Below are 20,522 nucleotides of genomic sequence, written 5' to 3'. Positions count from 1 at the left end.
TCTCGCTTTCCAGAGATCGTTAGCCTGGTGAAATGACTCCCGTCTCCGGTGGTGAAGTGGTACCAGTAGACCTTTGCATGCTGTTTGAAAAACCAGAATATGCTGGCGGTGGTGAGGCAGTTGGGTATCGTGATAGTAGCAGGAGCAAAAGAGCTGCTCAGAGGATCGATGTGGAGGTACAATGACACTCTTCTGAGTGAAGAGCTTGGCTTTCGTTGCTTGCTTGTATTTTCAGTGAAAAAGCAGCAGGACCTGACTCTTTTAGAAGAGGTGAGAGCCAGGCATAGTTTTCTGACAAACTGGGCAAATTAACTTAAACTTGCTTTCCCTGTTACCCAAATATTCTGAACCTGATTGTCATGCACTCCTAAAAAGGTTTAAAATCCAAATTCAGCAAGGAGAGAGTTACAGGGATAGAAGAAGAATATTACGGTGAGGACGAAAGGCAGCAGAGTGTTGTTTTGTTTCTCTTCAGCCGTATCCATCTGGCTACCAGCTTCCTAATATTTAGAGCAGTAATCGATGGAGGAAGGTACTGGCTGTTGAATGCTAGGAACACATTCTTCATAAAACCTGAAATTTGTTTTGAAATCGTGTTCAAGGGTTTGCTTTGATCAAGGGAAAGATATTTTAGCTCTTCTGTAAATTCCCTCTCCTCCTGCACAACAGGCCCCACAGAGGATGGCCCAGTGCTGGATTTCTTACTTTCAGATAGTTAAAAGTTACCATGATGTGCTAAGATACCGGTGTCCATAGCCATGCAGATGGATGCTGGAATAAAACACGGTGGTGTTCCTGCTGTCTCAAAAAGCATCGTTCAGGAGTGCACAGCCAAAAGCATCTGCTCTACTGCTGTATAAGAAGCCTCTCTTTTAATTTCAAGTTCAGGTGTCGCTTTGTTCAGGTTGCAGAGTGAGCTGTGTCCTGCTCATGTAAGAATGCAAGAATGAGAGAACTGACAGCCTGTAATAAGATCGTGTTGTGTAAGTAACGATAGGGCAGGTACGTCTGGCTTCAGTAAACGTGCTTTCATGGCAGCAAAGCATCCCAAACCACAGACCCATGGACATTACCCCGTCAAGTGAAATACCTAGGGCTACATTGCTGTTACAGTACAGAGATTGTTTTGTTGTGGTTTGTTGTTTTCTTTTTTTCCTCCAGACTTATATATTAAACAACCAAGAGTCTTAAATAAATGTCATATCTCATTTGGCACCCAGGACATGAAGCCTGCAGCTGCCCTGGGCCAACCCTGACAGCTCTGCTCTGTGTCAGTTTATCTGCCTGGCAGAAAGACCTGCTGCTCCCTCCTGACTTGCTGGCATCTGCACGCTCTGTCTGTACCGGGAGGTTTGTGGGTTTACACAGTCAGCACGATGCCAGTTCCTTCTCTCTGTGGTAGAAGGTGCTCCGGCAAAGCCCTCCAGCCTTCGGAAGCATCCTCGGTGCCTGCAGCTGGGAGTGTAAGTGCTCTCCAGGAGAGCAGCAGTAGGGGATGCTCAGCAAAGCATGTAGAAGCAGGCAGTGCATGTGCTTTCTCCTTCGTGGGCCTTGGAGGTAGCATTTTTCTGTGCTGGAGGCTTTATTCACGTCTTTGTTTAATCACTTCTGATGGTTTTACCTTCCAAGCCTTTGTCCAGTTGCTTTGTGGATTTATAGCGGTGAGCGTCTGTAGGCAGCTATGGCAGCATGTTCCAAAGGAAGGAATATTCCTTGGAAAAGTACTAGTACTACTTTTCTCTAATTTTGACTAATACTATTTCAGGCCCTCAGGTTCCTGTTTTATGAGAAATGGTGACAATTTTTTCCTCGTTCACTTTCTCCCAGGCCATTCATACTTTTACAAACCTACCTGTCTCCTATATCATTTCTAGGTTGAGGAATCCTGTTCAGTCTTTGTATAGAAGCTGCTCTGTACTTCGTAGAAGGGCAGAAAGAATGATTACATTTCAAAGGCTTCAGCTTGGTTTTTAAGATCAGAACTATACCCATTGTTTCAAGACCCACCTGTCCATGGGCCTAGACAGGGAGATCATGATAGTTTTCGTGGAGTTTATTTTGCAGTAGTTAGTTGTCTCGTAGAGCATTTTTCATGTCATGTTTCCATGAACCTGAGTTGTACATGCTCAAAGCACTGTGCATGTCTCCCCGTTCTTGGGTCCTGCTTCCTCTGCTTGCCAACGTATGCCGAGGATTCAGCGGAGGGGGAAGGCAAGGCTTATAAAGCACGCCTGCCTCTGTAACGCTTCTGAACCTCGGTTATTTTTGTACGCTGAGTTGTCTGTTATAGAAAGCAGGCTGTCCAGTCATTGGAGACGTTGCTGTTTCTCGCAACATAACTCATGTCTGGCCACGAATCCCTCCCACTCCTCCTGGGCTCCCTTAAGAGCAGAGAAGTTGAGGTTATACAGGCACGAAGGCTGAACTCTCCATGTGTGGAGGTGAAGGAATGGCTGCAGAGATCTGTTTGAAGGGTGATTCATTCCCCAACCTCCCTCCAAGAGAGGGGGCTCTCTTTCTTCTGGCACGACTGTGATTCGCCGCATTGTGTCTGGCTTAGGGTTTAAGGAGTCCACCCAGAAGGCAGCCAGCTCTCCCCCGTGCTGTTGCGTGGCAGCCTTGGAAAGGCAGGTCCATCCCCTGGCTGCCTTGCTGTAACCCGTGCAGCGAGGAGAAGGCTCTGCCTCGGCAGGGGGATGCTCTCCAGGGCTGGCCGGGTCGCTGCCCTTCTCAGCTGGGGCTGGCTCTGAGGCTTTAAACACGCTCCACAGAAGTGCCATTTCGACGGAGAATGTCTCATGTTTGGGGTTTGCTTCTCACCTGGGAGACCCTCACCTGCAACAGGCAGAGTAGGCTCGGTGCTCAAGTTTGAGCTTAGTTGACTCCCGGGAGTTGCTTGGTTGGGAAGAATGAAGGTTTGGAAGCTCTGGCAGTGAGGGACGCTTTGGTGGGGGTCTCTTCTGGAGGGTGAAGGGCTGGCAGGTGCTCCAGCAAGACTCCAGGCGTTAATCGGCTGCTGTGCGCAGCCAGGGGCTCTCTCCTCTTCGGTCTGAGGCGGAAAGCAAAGGTGTGCTCGCTCGGGTTGTGGGACAGCTTGGGAACACTCGGTGTAGACTTGCACGCTCGGGCATAGGCACCGACAGGCTCCAGGCAGAAGAAATGGACTTGCAGGGCTGTGATGGACAGGTTGGTGTGGGCCGTGCCCCACCAGTCTGGTTCCGACCTATCTTCACAGACCCACAGCAAGTGAGGGCACTGCTGCTCCAACACAGTGAAGTTCTCATCTGCGTCCCATCCTGCTGTGGACTGTCACTTTGCCTGTTTCTCTTCACCTCCCTCTTCTGCCTACATGCCCCAGGCACCTTCTCTTGTTGGCAACAAGGGATCAGGAGAGACACAACCCTGGTGGCGTGCTTGCAGGAGACTCTGGGCGAGCCGTGACCGAGGTGGGGCCTCCTCAGAGTCACCTGAACGACTCAAATGCAGAATTCCCTGTGACCCGCGTGGGATGGCAACCCAAAGGCCACCTGGGCACACTGAAAACGTCTCCCTGTAGATAGTGTCGCCTTGGGGATAAATCTTTACAAGCCCACCCAGAAATAAGGTGCTTAAGGTGGTGTCCAGGACATCCTCGTGCTGTACACGTGCAGCTATCAGGATGTGATAAATGTATTGATCTGTGGAACTGCTAATATAGCTAAAGGCTGTGACACTTCTGTTCCTTGTGGCTTCCTCTGTTCCTTGTACTCCCATCAGCAAGGGTGATGAGCAAAGTCTCCCTTTTGCTTTATTCCAGGTGAAGATATTCATGCAAGCCTTCATGGAGCAGCTGAAGATGTCAACATCAGGCTAGACAGGAACTCTTTGACAGTTGGGAAGACCTACATCACACTGTCAAACCACAAATCCATCGTCATCCACAATCAGAGTAAAGTCATAGCCCACTCCAGTGGAAGGCTTTTGTTAGTCAAGAAGAGGAGGATCAGGAGAAGCTGAGGTTCGCTGGGAAGATTCCTTTCAGTATCACACACTGCCCAAGGGTAAAACTAATGTACAGCCTCAGAGGGAAGTTGGTGCTTTTTTGAATGGCATAGGACAAGTAAACCATCCACGACATCAGGGTGTCCCCCCTGGGCTTCAGGGTGATGGAGCTCGGTGCTTCCCATTCTGGTTCCATCCATGTTCCAGCTGATGTTTTGGGGAGGAAAGGTTGATTGCAATGGCTGCATTTCCTCGGAGAGCAAATTCCCGTCTGTGGGAGCCCTAAATCAGTGAGGCCTGGTCCCTGGGCTCGCAGGGGGTCTGTGAGGCTGAGGAAAGTGTCGGCACTCCTTACCTGGGACGGCGTTGAGCAGTAGCACCTAACAGCTGCAGGCAGCGTACCTGCTGTGATATTCACTGCAGTTTCTTCCCCTCCAGCTCTGGTAGGACAGCAACCTCCTTCAGCCTGCTTTTGCAGTAGTGCGCAGGGCAGGGTGCTTTGCTGGCCCTGAACGTTGAGGCCATCCGGCTGTAGGATGCTGAATTGCCTCGCGCTGTCCCGGCTTCCAGCACAACGAGGTATCCCTGCCCCTTCTCCGGGGCTGGGGAGAGTTTGGAGGTGGAGGGTTCTGCGGGGAAGTCAGGGACAGGACTTGGAAGTGCCTTTGGGCGTCAGCACCTGTGTCTTCACGGTGCTGAGAGGTGGGGCAGGCTCTCCAAAGGGTGTCTCTGAAGCTTTGAAATTCCGTTTGGGGCAGCAAGAAAACGCTTCTGGCCCAGGGGGAGGCACTGGAAACGACACTTTAAAGCTGGGGTGATTTAGGGAGTCCTTGTGTGACTTTTCAGAGTTGGACGGCTGTAGGTGTATAGGAGTTAGACTGAACGCAGAGCTGATCAGGAAACTGCCTTCAACTGGAGCACTTTTTAAGGGCTTCTGAGCAAATAAAGTTCAATGTAATTAGGTCAGAAATGCCTTGAAGGCCAAACCTATTTTCCCACTGTTCTCTGTTTTTAATTGCACAGTGCATGACTTCTCTGCAAGATCAGTGTGTTAATAGAAAAAGTCTGTAGTTACAGAAAAAGTTTGTAGTCCCTGCATGCACAGGCTATCTGCCCTGGCTGAAACCTGACAGGATAACAAACGGTGATTGCTTCAGGCAGCTTCCCTATGCAGATGTCCCCGGAACCCCTTTGGAAGAGTAACCTGGAGAGGGTGCTTCAGGGAAACCACAGGCACTTCCAAAGCACGGAACTAATGAGCAGGACATGCACGGGAGAGTCTGTGTTTAGTAGCCACCTTATAGCTTGAAGTGAGCGATTCTTATTTGCTTTCCAAATCCATTTTCCTCCTGCCTAACCCAACTGGAAGAGTGAGTTCCACCGCATTTTTTTGTGATGTACTGAATGTATTCTTTTTTAAAAGCAGGTGCCACCTTCTTGGCTTTGCGTCACGCTTTGTGCTGTCCCCTTTTTCTATGTACAAGAAACCCCACTGAAGACAGAGCGTTGATGGTTCTATTCAGCTGCAGGGGAACTGCCATGGCGGCTGTAAGAGAGGGGCAGGGCCGGGCGCAGGCCGGGGGGTTTATCCGTTCTGAGCCCCTCGACCCCTGCTGTGCATATCTGACAGCCCTGCCTCGCTCACAGCCGCTGTCCCAGAGGGAACAAAGCCCAGGAGAGAAAGTTCTCTGTCGGCTCAGGGGAAGCACCATGCAGGGGTGCAGCACCCTCGTGTTGCAGCCAAAGTGATAAACGGGCCTTGCTTAGCGCAGCTCTCCGTGCAAAAACCTCCGTGGCTGCAAGGATCTCAAGCCTCGACTCTGAGCGCTCGATGGAGCTCCCTCCCAGCCAGCCGAGATTCCCGACCGTCCTGACGTGGCGCTTTCCCTCCCAGCAGCGCCCATGCCCATTGAGTGCCTTTCGCTTGCAGCCAGCTGTAATGTCGGCATCAACCCTGCACTCCAGTTTTTGGCCTCTCTGAGTGTTGCTCACTAGGATAGCCCCGAGAGTGACACCCCCTCACCCCCACCCCCCCACCCCCAACCCCCCTGCCGGCTGCCCCCATTGTGTCCATAGGGATAGCGGTTTGCCTGCGGGCATGGTGGGATGGTGTTTCTTCCAGGAACCACATGGATGGCAGGGTGAGCCCTGGGGGGGCTTGCGCCGCCCGGGCTCACAGCTGGGGAGGCGGATTCCCCGCTCGCAGGGGCTGGGGGCGAGGGGAAGTGTTTTAGGGACGGACCGTGGGGGCCGGAGGGAGGGGTTTGAGGGACGGACGCCGAGGAAGGCCTCCTGCCTGCAGCGATGGCTCAGGCCCAGGGCAGGGCTCTTCTCTGGATGCCACGGGGTCGATTGCAAAGGAGCAGGCTGCCCCATGCAGGGAGCAGGTGCGTGCCGGGGCTGCCAGGGGCCCTGCCTGCCTGTTCCCAGCCCAGCCCCAGCTGGGGCCAGCCCTGCGCTGCAGCCCTGGGGCCGAGGCGCACGGAGCCGGGCATTGCTGAGGGTGCTGCACCCTGACGGGCCCCGCCGCCAGCTGCCGGCTGCCCTGGGCTGCCCCTCGCTCTCCCCAGCTCTGCCTGCTGCCAGTGCTGGGGGCACCGCCACGGGGCTTGCCCCCTGCCCACAGCTGCCCTGACCCACATCTGCAGCTGTACGTGGTGCCCACATCGCACAGCTGGGGCGGGGGTGGCAGGTCTCTCTGGTGGCAGCCTGGGGCTGGGGGCAAAGCCAAGCCCATCCCTCGCTTGTGATCTTTGTCCCCAGGGAGAGCCAGTGCAGACGTGTGCTGCGCTGGGGAGTGTCCCGCGGGGAGGTGACGGCCGACTGCAGAGCAGCACTGAGACAGGCGCGACAGCAACGGCAGCCGGTGGCTGCAGAGCAGCCCAGGGGAGCTGGTTCCCTCGACGGGCCCCAAAGCAGCCTTCCTCAGCCCCTGCTTTTGGTGACGTGTGGAGCAGCGCAGGGATGTCTCTCAGGATTACAAGGTTATGGTATGCCACTGGTTAAGCGAGTAAAGTGTTAAAGCGTGTTATTGTTATGGACAGAATGTGGGTTTGCTGACCTGGGTTCCTGGGGGAATGGTAGTGTGATCTTGTGTTCTGTGTGTTGGGTTTTTTTTTGTGGAGAGTGCCTTTTCTCAGCTTTTTGGCCTTTGCAGGGTTTGGATGGGGGCCATTGGTTTGTGTGTGAAGTTTCTTCTGGTTGTTTTTCTGCTGTGCTGGTGGATGGTGGTGTTTTTTCTGTCTTGAAACCATCCTTACTGGTCTAATATATCTCCTGCAGGTCAGGCAGTGTCACTTCTGGTGTGGTCTGACTCATTTCTGGTGAGTTGGTAGGTAGGTATGGAGGACTTGTGGTCCCTCCATGGAGAATGACTGCTAGAGGACTAAGAGGCAGATCTGTGGAGGGGTGAGAGGACTGCTGGCCCATAAGCAGTGACTGTCAGAGGACTAAGTGTACTTGAATTTACGTGGGCTTCCAAATTCATGGTTGTTTCTCCTGCCTTGTGGAAGAGCCATGGGAAGTCACCAGCCACACGGAAGGACAAGGGGTTTCCCAAGGCTACGTGGCTTTTTGGGGTTTGCTTTTAAGTAAGAAAGTCTTGTCTCTACATGAGCGCAACTGTGAACGGTCAATTTTGCTGACTTTAGAGAGCAGGGAGCAGCACTTTTCTGATGTGCCTCACATGGCTGTAAGGACAGAGTGAGAACCAGCAAGAGGATTCCTTCCTGTCACCTTCTCCAGGGGAACAGTGCTGCACTTTCACAAGGTGAGCTCTGGTTCTGCATGAGTGCACAAGTTTTTGGTCAATTTTCTCACCACAGGAAGCAGGGAGCCGAACTTTTGCTCTGTGCCTCATCACATGGCTTCCAGGTCAGGGTGAGAAACAGCCAGAGAATTCCTCCCTGTCACCTTCTCCAGGGGAGCACTGCTGCACTTTGTCAAGGTGAGTTTTTTTGGGCTGTACATGATTGCCAATGAAAAGAGGTCAATTTTCTCACCACACAAAGCAGGGAGAAGAACTTTTGCTCAGTGCCTGACAGGGCTACCAGGGCAGGGTGAGAAGCAGCAAGAGAATTCCTTCCTGGAACCTTCTCCAGGGGAGCCGTGCTGCCCTTTCCCAATATGTATTTTTTTGGCTCTGCATGAGTGCAAAAGCTTTTGGTCAATTTTTCACCACAGAAAGCAGGGAGCAGAACTTTTATGATGTGCGTCATATGTCTGCCAGGGCAGGTTGAGAAGCAGCAAGAGGATTCCTTTCTGGCACCTTCTCCAGGGGAATTTCCCAGTTCCCGAGAGACTGCTGGTGCCGGCTGCAAGGGCGCTCCCAGACAAAGGGTGGTCCTGTGTGATGCTGGGGTTGGAATTGGTGATGTCTCCTTTCCTTAGTCTCGTTAAGGCTTTGCAGTGACAATTTGGTGCTTCGTTCCTATTGCTCTTTTATCATATCGCTCACAGTAACTGCCACTGGTTCCTTTTATCATATTGCATGCTATTTTCTTTTATTGCAATATAAGAAACTGCATTTGATATATTCCGTTATTTGATATACTTGATAGATTTGATTATATTTGATCTGGAGTTCAGCTTTGCTGTGTATCCAGTCAGCCAGCAAAACAAAATTCGGCATAGTCGGCAGCGTACGAAGTAAAACTCTCTCTATTTAGGAAAAAAAAAATGTTCCTCGACTTGCTATTTTCAGGTGGGAACCATTGCCTTATGGTGTTTGGGCCAGAGTGGTCTGGTGGTGCTGGGCAGTTGGGCCATGCCAGGGACAGAGGGACGGGGGCAGGGGAGGGGGCGGGGGAAGGGGTTTAGGGATGGACGGGTGGGAATTTATGAAGGATTTAGGGATGGACCGAGGTGTGGGGGTGTTTGTGGGTATGGGGGGGGTGGTGGGGGTGTGTGTGTGCCCCACTGTTGCTAGGTAGGGCCTGGCGGCCGGAAGATCTCGCGCTGTACGGAAACACAGGGCCCCCCTACAGATAGCCAACAGCTTTTGATTTATGATGTAAGCAGACGGAAGTGACATTGTAAACCTAGGCTATATAGTGTCACGTCGTTCAGCAATAAACGCCATTTGCCATCCACCACATTGGTGTCTGTGAGCTGATGGACCGAGCGGCCTGGGGTTGGCCGCCGTGCCGTTCCTGAACCAGGTCACCGCGCGCCTGTAAAAAAGGCAACAAGTGGTGCCGAAACCCGGGAAAATCACCTGGAGTCGGGTGAACGGCGGCCGGAGCGGCAGGACCAGCCCGGCGGGGAGGACGCTCCCGGACCAGCCAAGAGGATGGAAGCTCTTGCGAAGGTCGTATTACAGCTGCATAAGCAGTGGGGTATTGACTGTAAGCCCAAAGATTTTACTCTCGCAGTTGCGAGACTTTTGGAGCTGGGGGCCATTGACCAGCCGGTGGATATACTCCACCCAGATGTGTGGGACAAATGTTCCCGCGCTTTATGCGATGAAACGATGTCTACTGGTAGTGGGAAAAATCTGAAAGCGTGGGGGAAAGTCGTCCAGGCTCTCCAAAAAGCTAGACACGAGCAGGAGACCTGGAAAGCTGCCAGGGATTGTCTGTTAACCACCCCGTGGGTGGGAATTGGGGCGGCTACGCAAACCTCACGCCCCCCGGCTGAGGAGGGTTCCGTCGACCCTCAAAGCCGACAGAAAAGTGACGCGCCCACTCAGCGTCCGAAAGACTCTAACATCTTCAGCTCGCCCACAGACTCCTCGGCGAACTCCTTTAGGGGCAAACTGGCTGCAGAGGCCAGGGGTGCTGAGGCGAAAGCTGAGGCTGAAAATACACGGATTGAACCACCACCATATGTGCCCCAAGATGTCCCCGAGCAGCAAGAAGAAGGGCGGGGCGAGACCACCCCCGGCAGGAGCAGGGGGGGAGCGCTCGAGTTAACAAGCGCACACAGAGGGGAGGGGGAGGAGAATGGGAAGGAAAAGAGTGATTGGCATGACCAAAAAAGGGAAAAGATCACTGAGCGGGGGGCGGAAAGCTAATCAGAATGACCCTCCCCAAAACCGTCCTTATAAGGCAGGCGCCTCCCCAAGTGGAAGGCAGGGCGGGCAAAAAGGGAAAGAACCGCCCAATTACACAAGAAAGGGGAGGGGCCGAAGCCCAACCACATACCACCAACACCCGGAAGAGAGCAGTCAGTCGGACTCTGACTCCGACTCAGACGCTGCATGGGAGACTTGGCTTGCAAATACAAAGACCAAAATATCACCACTCACGGAAAAAGAAAAACATAAGGGGACAGAAATTACTCTCACTGATTGGAAAAAAATACAAATTGCATGTGCCGATTGGGCCCCAACAGACACACTAGCATTCCCGGTCCGAGTGACGGACGGGGGACAGAGGGTTCATTCGCCCTTAAACCCTAAGGATATACAAGCGATTGTTAAAGCAATAGCAGACAAAGGACTCAATTCGGCCATGGTCTCCACCCTCATAGATGGGGTTTTTGGGGGAGATGATTTGCTCCCGTTCGATATAAAACAGACCTGTAGGTTGATTTTTGACGGGGCAGGGATGATTGTGTTTAAACAAGAATGGGAAGAGAACTGTGCGAGGCAGTTAGCCCGAGTAACCGGAGCGGATCATCCGCTACATGGCTCCAGCCTACAGCGGTTGATGGGTACAGACCCAACAATGATTACCCCCCAAGCACAAGCCCAGGGCCTGCGGGCCCATGAAGTTATGGCAACCACCCGTGCAGCTAGAGAGGCTATTCGCACAACCTCTAGAGTTATTGCCAAGCCATCGCCATGGTCCACAATAAAACTAATGAAAATTGTGAGTTTTTATCTGCAGGACCGGATCATCGGACACCCCCGTAACCAGTATACCCTGGTGTCAAGAGAAGACAACGAGTCGACAAGCGGCCTGTCCGCATCTGAGAGCTCTGCACCATCGGAGTCCAGACAACGGCGATACAGCCCCCACAGGGGGGATCCAGAGCCGGCTAGAAAGGGTCAACATCATGTTTGTAGAACACCAACAACTGCTTTAAAAATGTACTTGATCAGTATTTTCCCCAATTTTCCCTGGCTCTCCCAAGTATCCCAAGCTACACTCCATTACCCCCAGTCGCTTCCTAAGTGCCAATTGCTTAGTGTGCCTTATCTTTATACTCTTTTTTAGAAATATTTTTACTATTTTAGCCTGTTTAGTTAAGCATAGAGAGGGGGGGGAAATGTTGCTAGGTAGGGCCTGGCGGCCGGAAGATCTCGCGCTGTACGGAAACACAGGGCCCCCCTCCAGATAGCCAGCAGCTTTTGATTTATGATGTAAGCAGACGGAAGTGACATTGTAAACCTAGGCTATATAGTGTCACGTCGTTCAGCAATAAACGCCATTTGCCATCCACCACATTGGTGTCTGTGAGCTGATGGACCGCGCGGCCAGGGGTCGGCCGCCGTGCCGTTCCTGAACCAGGTCACCGCGCGCCTGTAAAAAAGGCAACACCCCACCCCGCAGCTCCCCTCGACTGCTTCCTCCTCACCAGCACCTGCTCAGCACCCCAGAGGGGCTTCCCGGAGAGTTCCCGGAGAGCCGGGGAAGGGGCTGTCCTGCACCGCCCCTCCAGACGGGCGCTGCGCAGGCAGACCCCCGAGCCCCGCCAAGGGAGGGCAGCGCCGCTGGCCGCCCCCCTCCCGCCGCGTCTCCTCACCTGCGCCCCGCGCCTCGCGCAGCCAGCGACCCCGACCACCGCTGCCACGCGCGCACAGCTGGCGGGAAGAGGGGCCCCTCGGCCTCGTGCCCAGCACAGGCTTCGCTGCAGGCCTACGAGAGGTAAAGCCGGTCCCGGGGCACCATCCTGGTGAAGAAGAGAGAAGTGCGTGACCTGCCAACACAGGGGTGGCCCCGCCCCCATGTGCCCTTTGGTCGGTTGCTATGGGAACGAGTCGGGCTGTTCCCCTGGCAACCGGCTGACAAAGGGCACACAGGGGAGGGACCACCCGTATGTTGGGAGGTCACACACATCTCTTCTTGACCACGATGGCGGCAGGCCCCTCGGCCTCGTGCCCAGCACAGGCTTAGCTGCGGGCCTACTAGAGGTAAAGCCAGCTTGGGGTGTCCCCCTTTCCAAGAGGCTTCTTAGGTTGCACATCCTCTGCCTTCCTAACGAGGAGCTCTGGTTTTGATGCCCACTGTGCTGTCAGGAAAAATCCCCCCTGAGTTTCTGTGTGGTTCAGCAAGAGAACAGGGCAGCAGACTGGCCCTGTAGGCGCTTCTCAAGAGGCCGGCTGGAAAAGTGCTCAGGAAACACGTCATTTGCCTTCCTGGAGTGACTTGTGTGCATCTTGAGTGGTGCTGGTAACAGTGTTGCCTCCTCTGTCTCTTCCAGTGGCATACCCGGATTGTGTGTGTGCGTGGGAAGTCGACGATGAGCTCGGTGGCAGTTTTGAGCCAGGAGAGCTTTGCCAAACACCGCAGTGGCTTGACGCAGCAGCAGGTGAAAGGTGAGAAGACACAGCTGAGTTCCTGTGATGTGCCTCTAAGTAGAGACTGCGCAGGCAAGGTTCCTTGCTCTTAGCCAAGCTCGCTCCATGCCTCCGGCTCCCCCTAATTAGGTGTCCAGGCACGGCGTTCGCCATTCCTAGGCTGGCGGCCTGCCAGACTCTGGCTTTCCACCAACAGGAGCACATCGGTGGTGCTGCACAGTGCAGGGCCAGGCGGAGGCAAGCCTCAGATCTTCACAGAGCTCTGGCTAGCAACGCTGTCAGCCGTGGGGCAGGGCATGTGCAAGCAGGGGTCATTGGGCTGCAAGAGAGCCTCGTGGGATCAGTGTGCTGGATTGTCACCTCCTCCTTTGCTCAGCCAGGTGCTGGGGAAAGTCGGTATAACCGTATTGGCTGACTCACTGATGGGTCTCGGCACCCATTCTCCAGCTGCGAGCTGGCCCGCTTGGCACAGCCCAGTGCCCAGCTGAGTCGAACATAAGCTACAGGCTTTCCCTGGACTCTGCCCCAACTAGAGTGCTTCTGCTTCTCTCTGCCTTCTTCCTGGGCATGTGTCTGTCTTGTCCCCTTCTGACCTACAGCCTTGCTGTGTCCCTTTGATTTCTTTCTCCTTGGCCTGTTGTCCCCTGATGAAGCTCCTCTCAACAAAGCTGGCGATAATGTGCTGTGTTTGCTGCCACCATTCACTTGCACGGTTGCTTCCTGCATCCGTAGCGGCACCTACTGCAGTCTGTGCTGTGCTGAGCTCAGCTGAGCTCCAGACTCGGCTGCTCTCCACAAGCATAACTGTAGCAGGGTGAATAGTAGTGCACAAGTCCTTTGTTGTCCCTCTTTGATGATGCCTCAATAGAGTTGCACTGCCTATGAATGGGGACGTTTCTGTGGGGAGAGCATCTCATTGGCCTTGTTTGCTTCACCCCAGTAACAGCTTTAAACTCGGAAGAAGAGAAGGATCCTCCCACCTACGAGGAAGCCTTCCCTGCGCTCCCTGAGAAAGCACCATGTTTGGAAGCTGCCCGGGAACCTGCTGGGCCCTGGAGCAAAATCCGGCCAATAAAGGCTTCTGTCATCACTCAGGTTGGTGGGAGTGGGTGTCTTATCTCCCTCCTTTTCATCCCTCCAAAAAGTAGGTGAAGCGAAGCTTTCCCTGGAGTATGAAATCCCTTAGTGTGCCAGAGTAACTGCCTCTTTGCTGTCCTTTGCCCTGGGGCACAAGGAAGACTGCGGCTGAATGCTAGGACGGCTCTGGAGGGGGAGGGATGTGTTGAAAACTGCCCAGACAAAGCTCTGCATCCCTGTTGCACAGTCAGCTGGAACAGGCCTGAAGGGAGGATTGCAGAGGGAGGCACTGACAATCAAAAGCACACTGACACCTTGCTGTGCCCTGCTTGTGTCTGTCCCGTGGCTGAGCAGGTGTTCCATGTGCCACTGGAGGAGAGGAAATACAAGGACATGGATCGGTTGGGAGAAAGCAAGCAGGCCAAGATCTGCCTTGACATCATGCAGAAGACGGGAGCTCACCTGGAGCTGTCTCTCGCAAAGGACCAGGGCCTTTCGATCGTGGTCTCTGGCAAGCCGGAAGCAGTCACGAAGGCTCGGAAGCAGATTGTCGCTCGACTGCAGACTCAGGTGAGGGCATCTAACTGTTTCTGCCTTCAGCTTTGCTCTTCCCCAAGACTCGCAAATGCTTTGAGACCCTTGGGCCCGTGTGCTTGTAAGCCAAAGAGGTGTGTTGTTACATGACTAATTCAGCTTTGCCATACGTTTTCAAAGCACCCAATTGGCAATTTGGAATGGGAATGAGGCTTAAAATAGGGTTCCAAGGTAATTACAGGCCGTGGTGTTGCATGAAGCGTGGAGTCTGCGATCTCCGGAACATTTGAGTTGCAACCAGTGACTTTGTGCTGAGGTGCTGGTGCTGGAGGGGGTGCAGGAGCCTCACACACAAAGCTAGTAGTGTGTGAGAACGGGACTGTGCTTTTCCTGAAGCCCTTCAGAGAAGAACGTGGAAGGCTGGGAGAAAGAAAAGTAGAGAAAAGGAAGTCCTGCCAAAAGCCAAAAGCTTCGGGTCAGGGTTCTGCCTTGTGTAGCTCAAGGCACACTGGTAAGGAGCCACAACCCTGTTGTTTCGGTTGCTTCAGTCCTCTAGGTTTTGATCTCTTACCTTAAGGTTCTTGAGCTCATAGTCAAGGTGGTAGCTCTTGTTAGGATGTATCGCAGCCAGGTGTTGCAGTGTGTTTTAAAGTATAATGCCAAAGGTAGGTAATGCGATGTTAATACCATGTCTGCTTAGTGCTGTTCAGCCCCTGTGTCATACCCTGCCAGAGGAAAGAGAAAGGAACAAAACCCTACATCCACAATGTGCATCTGAAAAATCAGTTCAGGTCGTGCCGCCACAGATCCATGAGCCACTGTTCTCAAATATACCTCCTACTGCCCTGGCCCCAGGTCGGGAAGGTGTGTCTGTATTCCAGCTTCTCTTAGGCTTGGCTGGCTTCAGGACAGGAACACAGAGCTGAAAAGTCACACCGAGTGATCTTTTCTTCATCTTTCATTTTTCCATTATAGCTTGAATGTTCATTGTCTGATTGCTGTTAGTGGTTACCTAATCACAGGGACCAGGAGCACGATAGCAGTCATCAGCTACCAGACCTGTACAAACTCAGTGAGAAGGGAAGAAGTCAGGAAGCCCTCGTATAGACCAGCCCTTTAATGGTAGATTGAGAAGGACCCCTTTTGCATGTGGGGCCTTCTAGAAGCAGTCCCAGGAGCAGCACGTGCTACACTTGAAGACACCTTAGCACTTAAGTAGCGGTGAGCATCTGCTAGCTGCCTGCCTCCTGCAGTAGGTTTCTGGTGTTGAATTTCTCTTTCCTAGGAGTCATACTGTATGTCTTGTTCTCTGTAGCCTTGGCAGCAGGTGTCAGAGTTCAGATAAACTCCAGCTGTGCGCTGTCATCTCAGTTGTTGTCTGGTGTCTTACACTGGAGGAGAGGCACCTCCTCGTCTGTGTCGGAAGGCCTTTGCTAATTCAGGGTACCGCTCCTGTGCAAACAGAAGGGGTTTGTGGGAAAGGTGGGGTCTATACTCCTGGCACGGAGGCGCTGTAGATCAGCTGGTACAGTGTCAGCCCTCAGACAGAGTGCGCTGGGAAGGCGTTGTGTTTGCTCTGAGGAGCAGTACCACTGAGCAGCGTCTACCTTGCTTTCCCTGGCTCTGTTCCTGTGGATCTGCCAGTGCAGGCAAGGCTTTTCACAGATGCTTGGTTCTTCTGCTGCAGGCTTCGGCAACAGTTGCCATCCCCAAGGAGCACCACCGTTTTGTCATTGGAAAGAAGGGTGCGAAGCTGCAGGACCTGAAGCTCAAAACTGCAACCAAAATGCAGGTCCCCCGCCCAGATGACCCCAGCAACCAGATCAAGATCAGCGGCACTAAAGAAGGGATTGAGAAGGCCCGGCACGAGATCCTGCTTATCTCCGCTGAGCAGGTACCTCAGTACTGTGATCTCTCTCATGGCATTGGCTGCTCAGCCATTTTGCTTCCCCGTGGTGTAGTCGGAGTTTGCAGCCACCGTGGCTACAGTCAGTGGCTAACGTTAGCCTGAACGGAGACGTATGCTGTGCCACTCGCTGGCTGTGTGAGCACCGCTGCCAGGTCCTGAAACTTCTTGTGCTGCGTTTTGTCCATCTCTGAAGCCAAAACAAGCATTTGATAGTTGAAGCGACGCGTCTTAGGTGCCAGCTGAGATAAGGCAGGAGATCACAGGGGTGAATATCGTAAACAAGGAGCAGCAGCAGCAACCGTATTTGTAGATTGAAAGAGGTGGAGATCTACAAGCCCGCCAACTGAGAAGGTTGCTTGGGCCAGAGTGTCAGGCAGGACACCCCTGGGAACTTAGCTGTGCCTGGCAGAGACTGTAATATAGAGGGCAGTTCCCACCAAGGTCTGTTGTGGGCTCTTCCAGGATAAGCGTGCCGTGGAGCGGCTGGACGTGGAGAAAGTGTACCACCCTTTCATTGCTGGCCCTTACAACAAGCTGGTGAGGGAGCTCATGCAGGACACAGGGACGCGCATCAACATTCCTCCACCCAGTGTCAACAAGACCGAGATAGTCTTCACCGGAGAAAAAGAGCGACTAGCCCAGGCTGTGGCTCGAGTTAAGAAGATCTATGAGGAGAAGGTACGCATGGTCCATAAAGCTTCCCACCTTCCCCTGGCACCTGCTCCTAGGCACTCTTCCCTTCTTGTTCTACTTTTGTGCATCCCTCCGTTGCATCTGGCTCAGCAGCCCTTGCAGTACATGACCCCGAATCCTACCGTTTCCTCACTCGGCAGAGTGGGAGCCGGGCAGATACTATCCGGGAGGTGACAGATTTCTCGCTTTTCTGTACCGTGGGAATTAGCAGGCCACCAAGAGCTCCCCTGGCTCTTGTTCACACCGGGGCTACTAAGGAAGGAAAGAAGTGTGAAGTCTGCAGTGGTGGCCAGCTGACAGTATCAAAGTTGCTACCTAAGTAGAAGTTGCTGAAGAGCGAATGTCACTCCAGTTTATTTCCCACAGCCAACGCTGCTGTGAATATCCTTGTTGTGGGTTGCTGGGCTGTTTTTCCTCGTGGTTAGGTCTGTATTTGTACCGGTCTGGATTTCAACAATCGGCTTATAGCCTGCACAGTGTTGCATCACAGCACTGCCTGGGAGACGGCTGGGAGTTGAACCCTGTTGTCCAATGGGGGGACGGGGGGGACGACAACGACAACGACATGCCTGTGTGTGCGTGTGGTCTCTTCCATGCCGTGTCCCAGGGAGCTTGACACAGCATGCTAGTTTTGTACTTCCCCTGTGAATTTTTGAGCACAAGGCTTTCTGCAGGCAGGGGCCCAAGGGGTGCTAGGGTACTGCCGAGCCACTGTGCTCAGCTTGGCTTTGCTCTTTGCTGGGTGCAGAGTCTGACTGCATCTTGTGCCTCTTCCTGTCGCTCTTGTCCTTCCCCGCCCCCTTGTGATTGACACCTCAGTGTCTCTGCCCCTACAGAAAAAGAAGACTACTACTATTGCAGTGGAGGTGAAGAAGTCCCAGCACAAGTATGTCATCGGCCCCAAGGGGAATTCCCTGCAGGAGATCTTGGAGAAGACTGGAGTCTCTGTCGAGATCCCACCCATTGACAGTAGCTTGGAGACGCTGATACTGCGAGGCGAGCCTGAAAAACTGGGGCAAGCATTGACTGAAGTCTATGCAAAGGTACTTACAAGATGGGCTAGGCCTCCTTTGAAGGTCCCATGAAGATACATTTGTGAGCACTGACGGCTGTAGCGGGGGTGCTCTCTCTTGGGCCATTAGAGGTGCAGCTTAGAAGTCAATACCGGAGGTGCAGCATGGGAATTGGAACTGAATTGTTGGGAAGGCCTCTTCCAGTTTGTCCATCAAACAGCTTCTCTGTTTTTCTGTCTCTCAGGCCAACAGTTTTACCGTCTCCTCGGTCTCTGCCCCCTCTTGGCTTCATCGTTTCATTATTGGAAAGAAAGGACAGAACCTGGCCAAAATAACTCAGCAGATGCCAAAGGTATGGATGAGCTGGTTAGCTTAGCACCCCCGGCGTAGAAAAAGGTTTAGTCCAGATCACTCGTCACGGGAGAGAGAGGTGTATTCTAGCGTGGGTAAACCCAGGGGGAAATGACACAGATCTTTGCTGTTCAAGGGAACCCTCTCTTTTACTGCTGCAAACACTGCTCATCCTATGTTATTGTCATGGGTTGAGCCCTTCCAAGGAAGCTTTATGTGGTGCTGTTTTGAGAACTGATGTAGCAGGATACCTGGAAATGCTGAGTGCAGCAAGGCTTCTCCCTGGTGAGTTAGACGGTATCTAGATAAAGGCTAGATGAGTAAACTTCTCCAAAGCCCTTGCAGAAACCGGGACAGCACCAGAGCCTTGGGCTCTAGGCACTGCCATATGGCTGACATCGTTAAGTTACTGACTTGGGAAATTGTGGGGATTTTGTTTGGGCTTTTTGGAAGAGGCGCATCTCTTAGTGGCAGGGATCGATGGTGTAGGCCTGACCAAGAGCATTGGCCTGGCTTGGATCTTGGCAAATTCTTAAGAGATTCATTGTCTTTCACCTCAAGGTTCGCATCAAATTCACTGGAGGAGAGGATAACATCACTTTGGAAGGGCCTACAGAAGATGTGCATGTGGCTCAGGAACAGATTGAAGCCATGGTCAAGGAACTGATGAGCTGGAGTTACTAGTTCCAGTAAGAAACTGGGGCAAGAAGGGGCAACAGAGCAGAGGGGCCCCTGCTTAGGGCCCTGCTTAGGGCCAGAAAAAATTAGAACTTGGTTTTTGGCAATTGTTCATTGAAACACGTACTTTGTGTGCTAACGCAAACTGTCAGCATTCCTAGAGTTGTATGTAACATGCCGCCTGTGTGGCTGAGGGCTGCCCGGCAAGTGTGATGTGTGTGAGAGACACAGTTCAACTGTGAAGTGAGTGGGGGGTCCCGATCTGCGTTTCCGTGTTCCCCGCGAGGGGGCCGGCCAGAGACGGACGAAGCGATTGAAAAGTCGACGTATGAAGTGGTGGAATGCACTATTAGATATTAGAATGGGGAACTGTGGACCAAACACTAGAACGAATGTCATTTGGGAAAAGCACGAACGCGGGGCCCCAGGTCAGTAAAGGGGAGTCAGAGGCCTTGGGAATACAGCCTATTAAACCCTGTTCCACAGGCAGTAACGTAACATTTGAGAACCGAACGGCAAGTCAGGAAGATCCTTTCTTGCTGTGGCAGGCCGCTTGTGTAAGGCTTTTATTGTCTGCCGAGGCTGCTGGAGTAAATGAAGAGAACCAGTCCTTTGGGCGGGAGTGCTGAGGCAAGGCACTTTGTAAAGCGTTCCCCAAAGCAAGGGCAACCAAGTCACGCCTCGTCCTGGCTTTGTGGCTTTAGCAGTGCTTCCTGGCTCTTATTGTTGCAGGTGCTGTTTTCCTGCCTGAAGCCCTGGGGCTCCTGGGTAGCCGCCACCCCCGCAGCCCGCAGCTGCTGTCCTCAATAAAATGATCTTTCCTCTCTTCTGACTACGTCTGCCATGTGATAATTGGGGACTGGGCAGATATTGTTTGGTGGTGCGTCCTAGGGGAGGACTTTGGGATCATCCCTTGGCCCAGACTCCTTGCCAGTGGGCATCACGGCTGAGCTTTATGACTCACAGCACAGTCACACAGGGAGGTGGGGGCCGGATGGCACCTCTGGAGGTGTCACTGTCCCCTCAGCTCCTGCTCGGATTCTGGCTAAGACACAGCCTGTGCTCAGGCTCGATGGATGCTCCACTGGGGAGCAGCGCCATTAGCTCAGAGCCGGGACAACACGCAGGCAGACACGGTGCCGCCGCTGACCATCACCTGCAGCTCGCTGTCCCCTGCGGCCGTCATCCCTGCACACTGACTGATGGGCAGTTTCTCCAGATGCCCACGCTCAGGGCAACGGTATAAAGCAAACTGCCACGCTGGCCACTACAAATAGGTCGGCTCGCCCAAAAAGCTTTTCCAGCAGCTCCAACAGCAGCCGGACTGCTGAGGCTTTTGTGCGTCCCAGTGTGATACGGGAGACGCCCGCACCCTGATGGAGGACGAAGGATGAGCACTCTCACCATCAACCAGCTAACTGTTGCTCATAGGCTGCTGTGGTTCAAGCGGGGCCGCCAGCTGTGCAACACACAGCTGCTCGCTCCCTCCCTCCCTCCCTCCCCAGGGGGATGGCAGGGAGAACTGGGAGGCTCAAAGGGAGAAAACTCGTAGGCTGAGGCCAAGGCTTTGATGTGTGCAGGGGAACGTGCTGGTGCAGTTTGTGATTGAAAACTGCGGGGACATCTTTGGGGAGGAGGTGGCCGGCCCCTCCCCTCCATCAGCTGAGGAGGTGCCAGCACCTGTGGACAGGTGCACAGGTATGAGGAGGGGCTGAGGGTTTTCAAAATCTGGGGCTTCTGGTCCAATTCCTTATTGTGCTGCTGGTGGATTTTGGTTTAGGTGTTGTCCACTTCCACGAGGTCACTTTGCTGCACGTGCTTT

At 53.4% G+C, this 20,522-nt stretch overlaps 1 protein-coding gene across 1 annotated transcript; it reads left to right on the top strand.

Annotated features, from left to right (window-relative positions):
* Nucleotides 1-12,167: 12,167 nt before the first annotated feature.
* On the top strand, nt 12,168-18,719 carry LOC308058092 (vigilin-like). The gene is made up of 8 exons (XM_080412098.1): nt 12,168-12,463; nt 13,386-13,540; nt 13,877-14,092; nt 15,744-15,950; nt 16,428-16,643; nt 17,495-17,701; nt 17,916-18,023; nt 18,584-18,719. Exons 1-8 carry the CDS (start codon nt 12,388-12,390, stop codon nt 18,704-18,706), a joined length of 1,308 nt encoding a protein of 435 aa, XP_080268224.1. The 5' UTR covers nt 12,168-12,387; the 3' UTR covers nt 18,707-18,719.
* The last annotated feature ends 1,803 nt before the right edge of the window (nt 18,720-20,522 follow it).

The sequence above is a fragment of the Falco punctatus genome, assembly GCF_963210335.1.
Source record: "Falco punctatus genome assembly, contig: scaffold_23, whole genome shotgun sequence".
In the NCBI taxonomy this organism is placed as follows: domain Eukaryota; kingdom Metazoa; phylum Chordata; class Aves; order Falconiformes; family Falconidae; genus Falco; species Falco punctatus.
Note: the sequence above shows the minus strand (reverse complement) of the source record. Positions and strands in the feature narration are given on the sequence as shown.

Bases quoted from the DNA above. Each gene is read 5' to 3' on its own strand.
- LOC308058092 (XM_080412098.1), top strand. From the start codon at position 12,388: ATGAGCTCGGTGGCAGTTTTGAGCCAGGAGAGCTTTGCCAAACACCGC. The intron at 16,644-17,494 runs GTACGCATGGTC...CTGCCCCTACAG, and splicing joins AGAAGATCTATGAGGAGAAG to AAAAAGAAGACTACTACTAT. The intron at 18,024-18,583 runs GTATGGATGAGC...TTTCACCTCAAG, and splicing joins TAACTCAGCAGATGCCAAAG to GTTCGCATCAAATTCACTGG.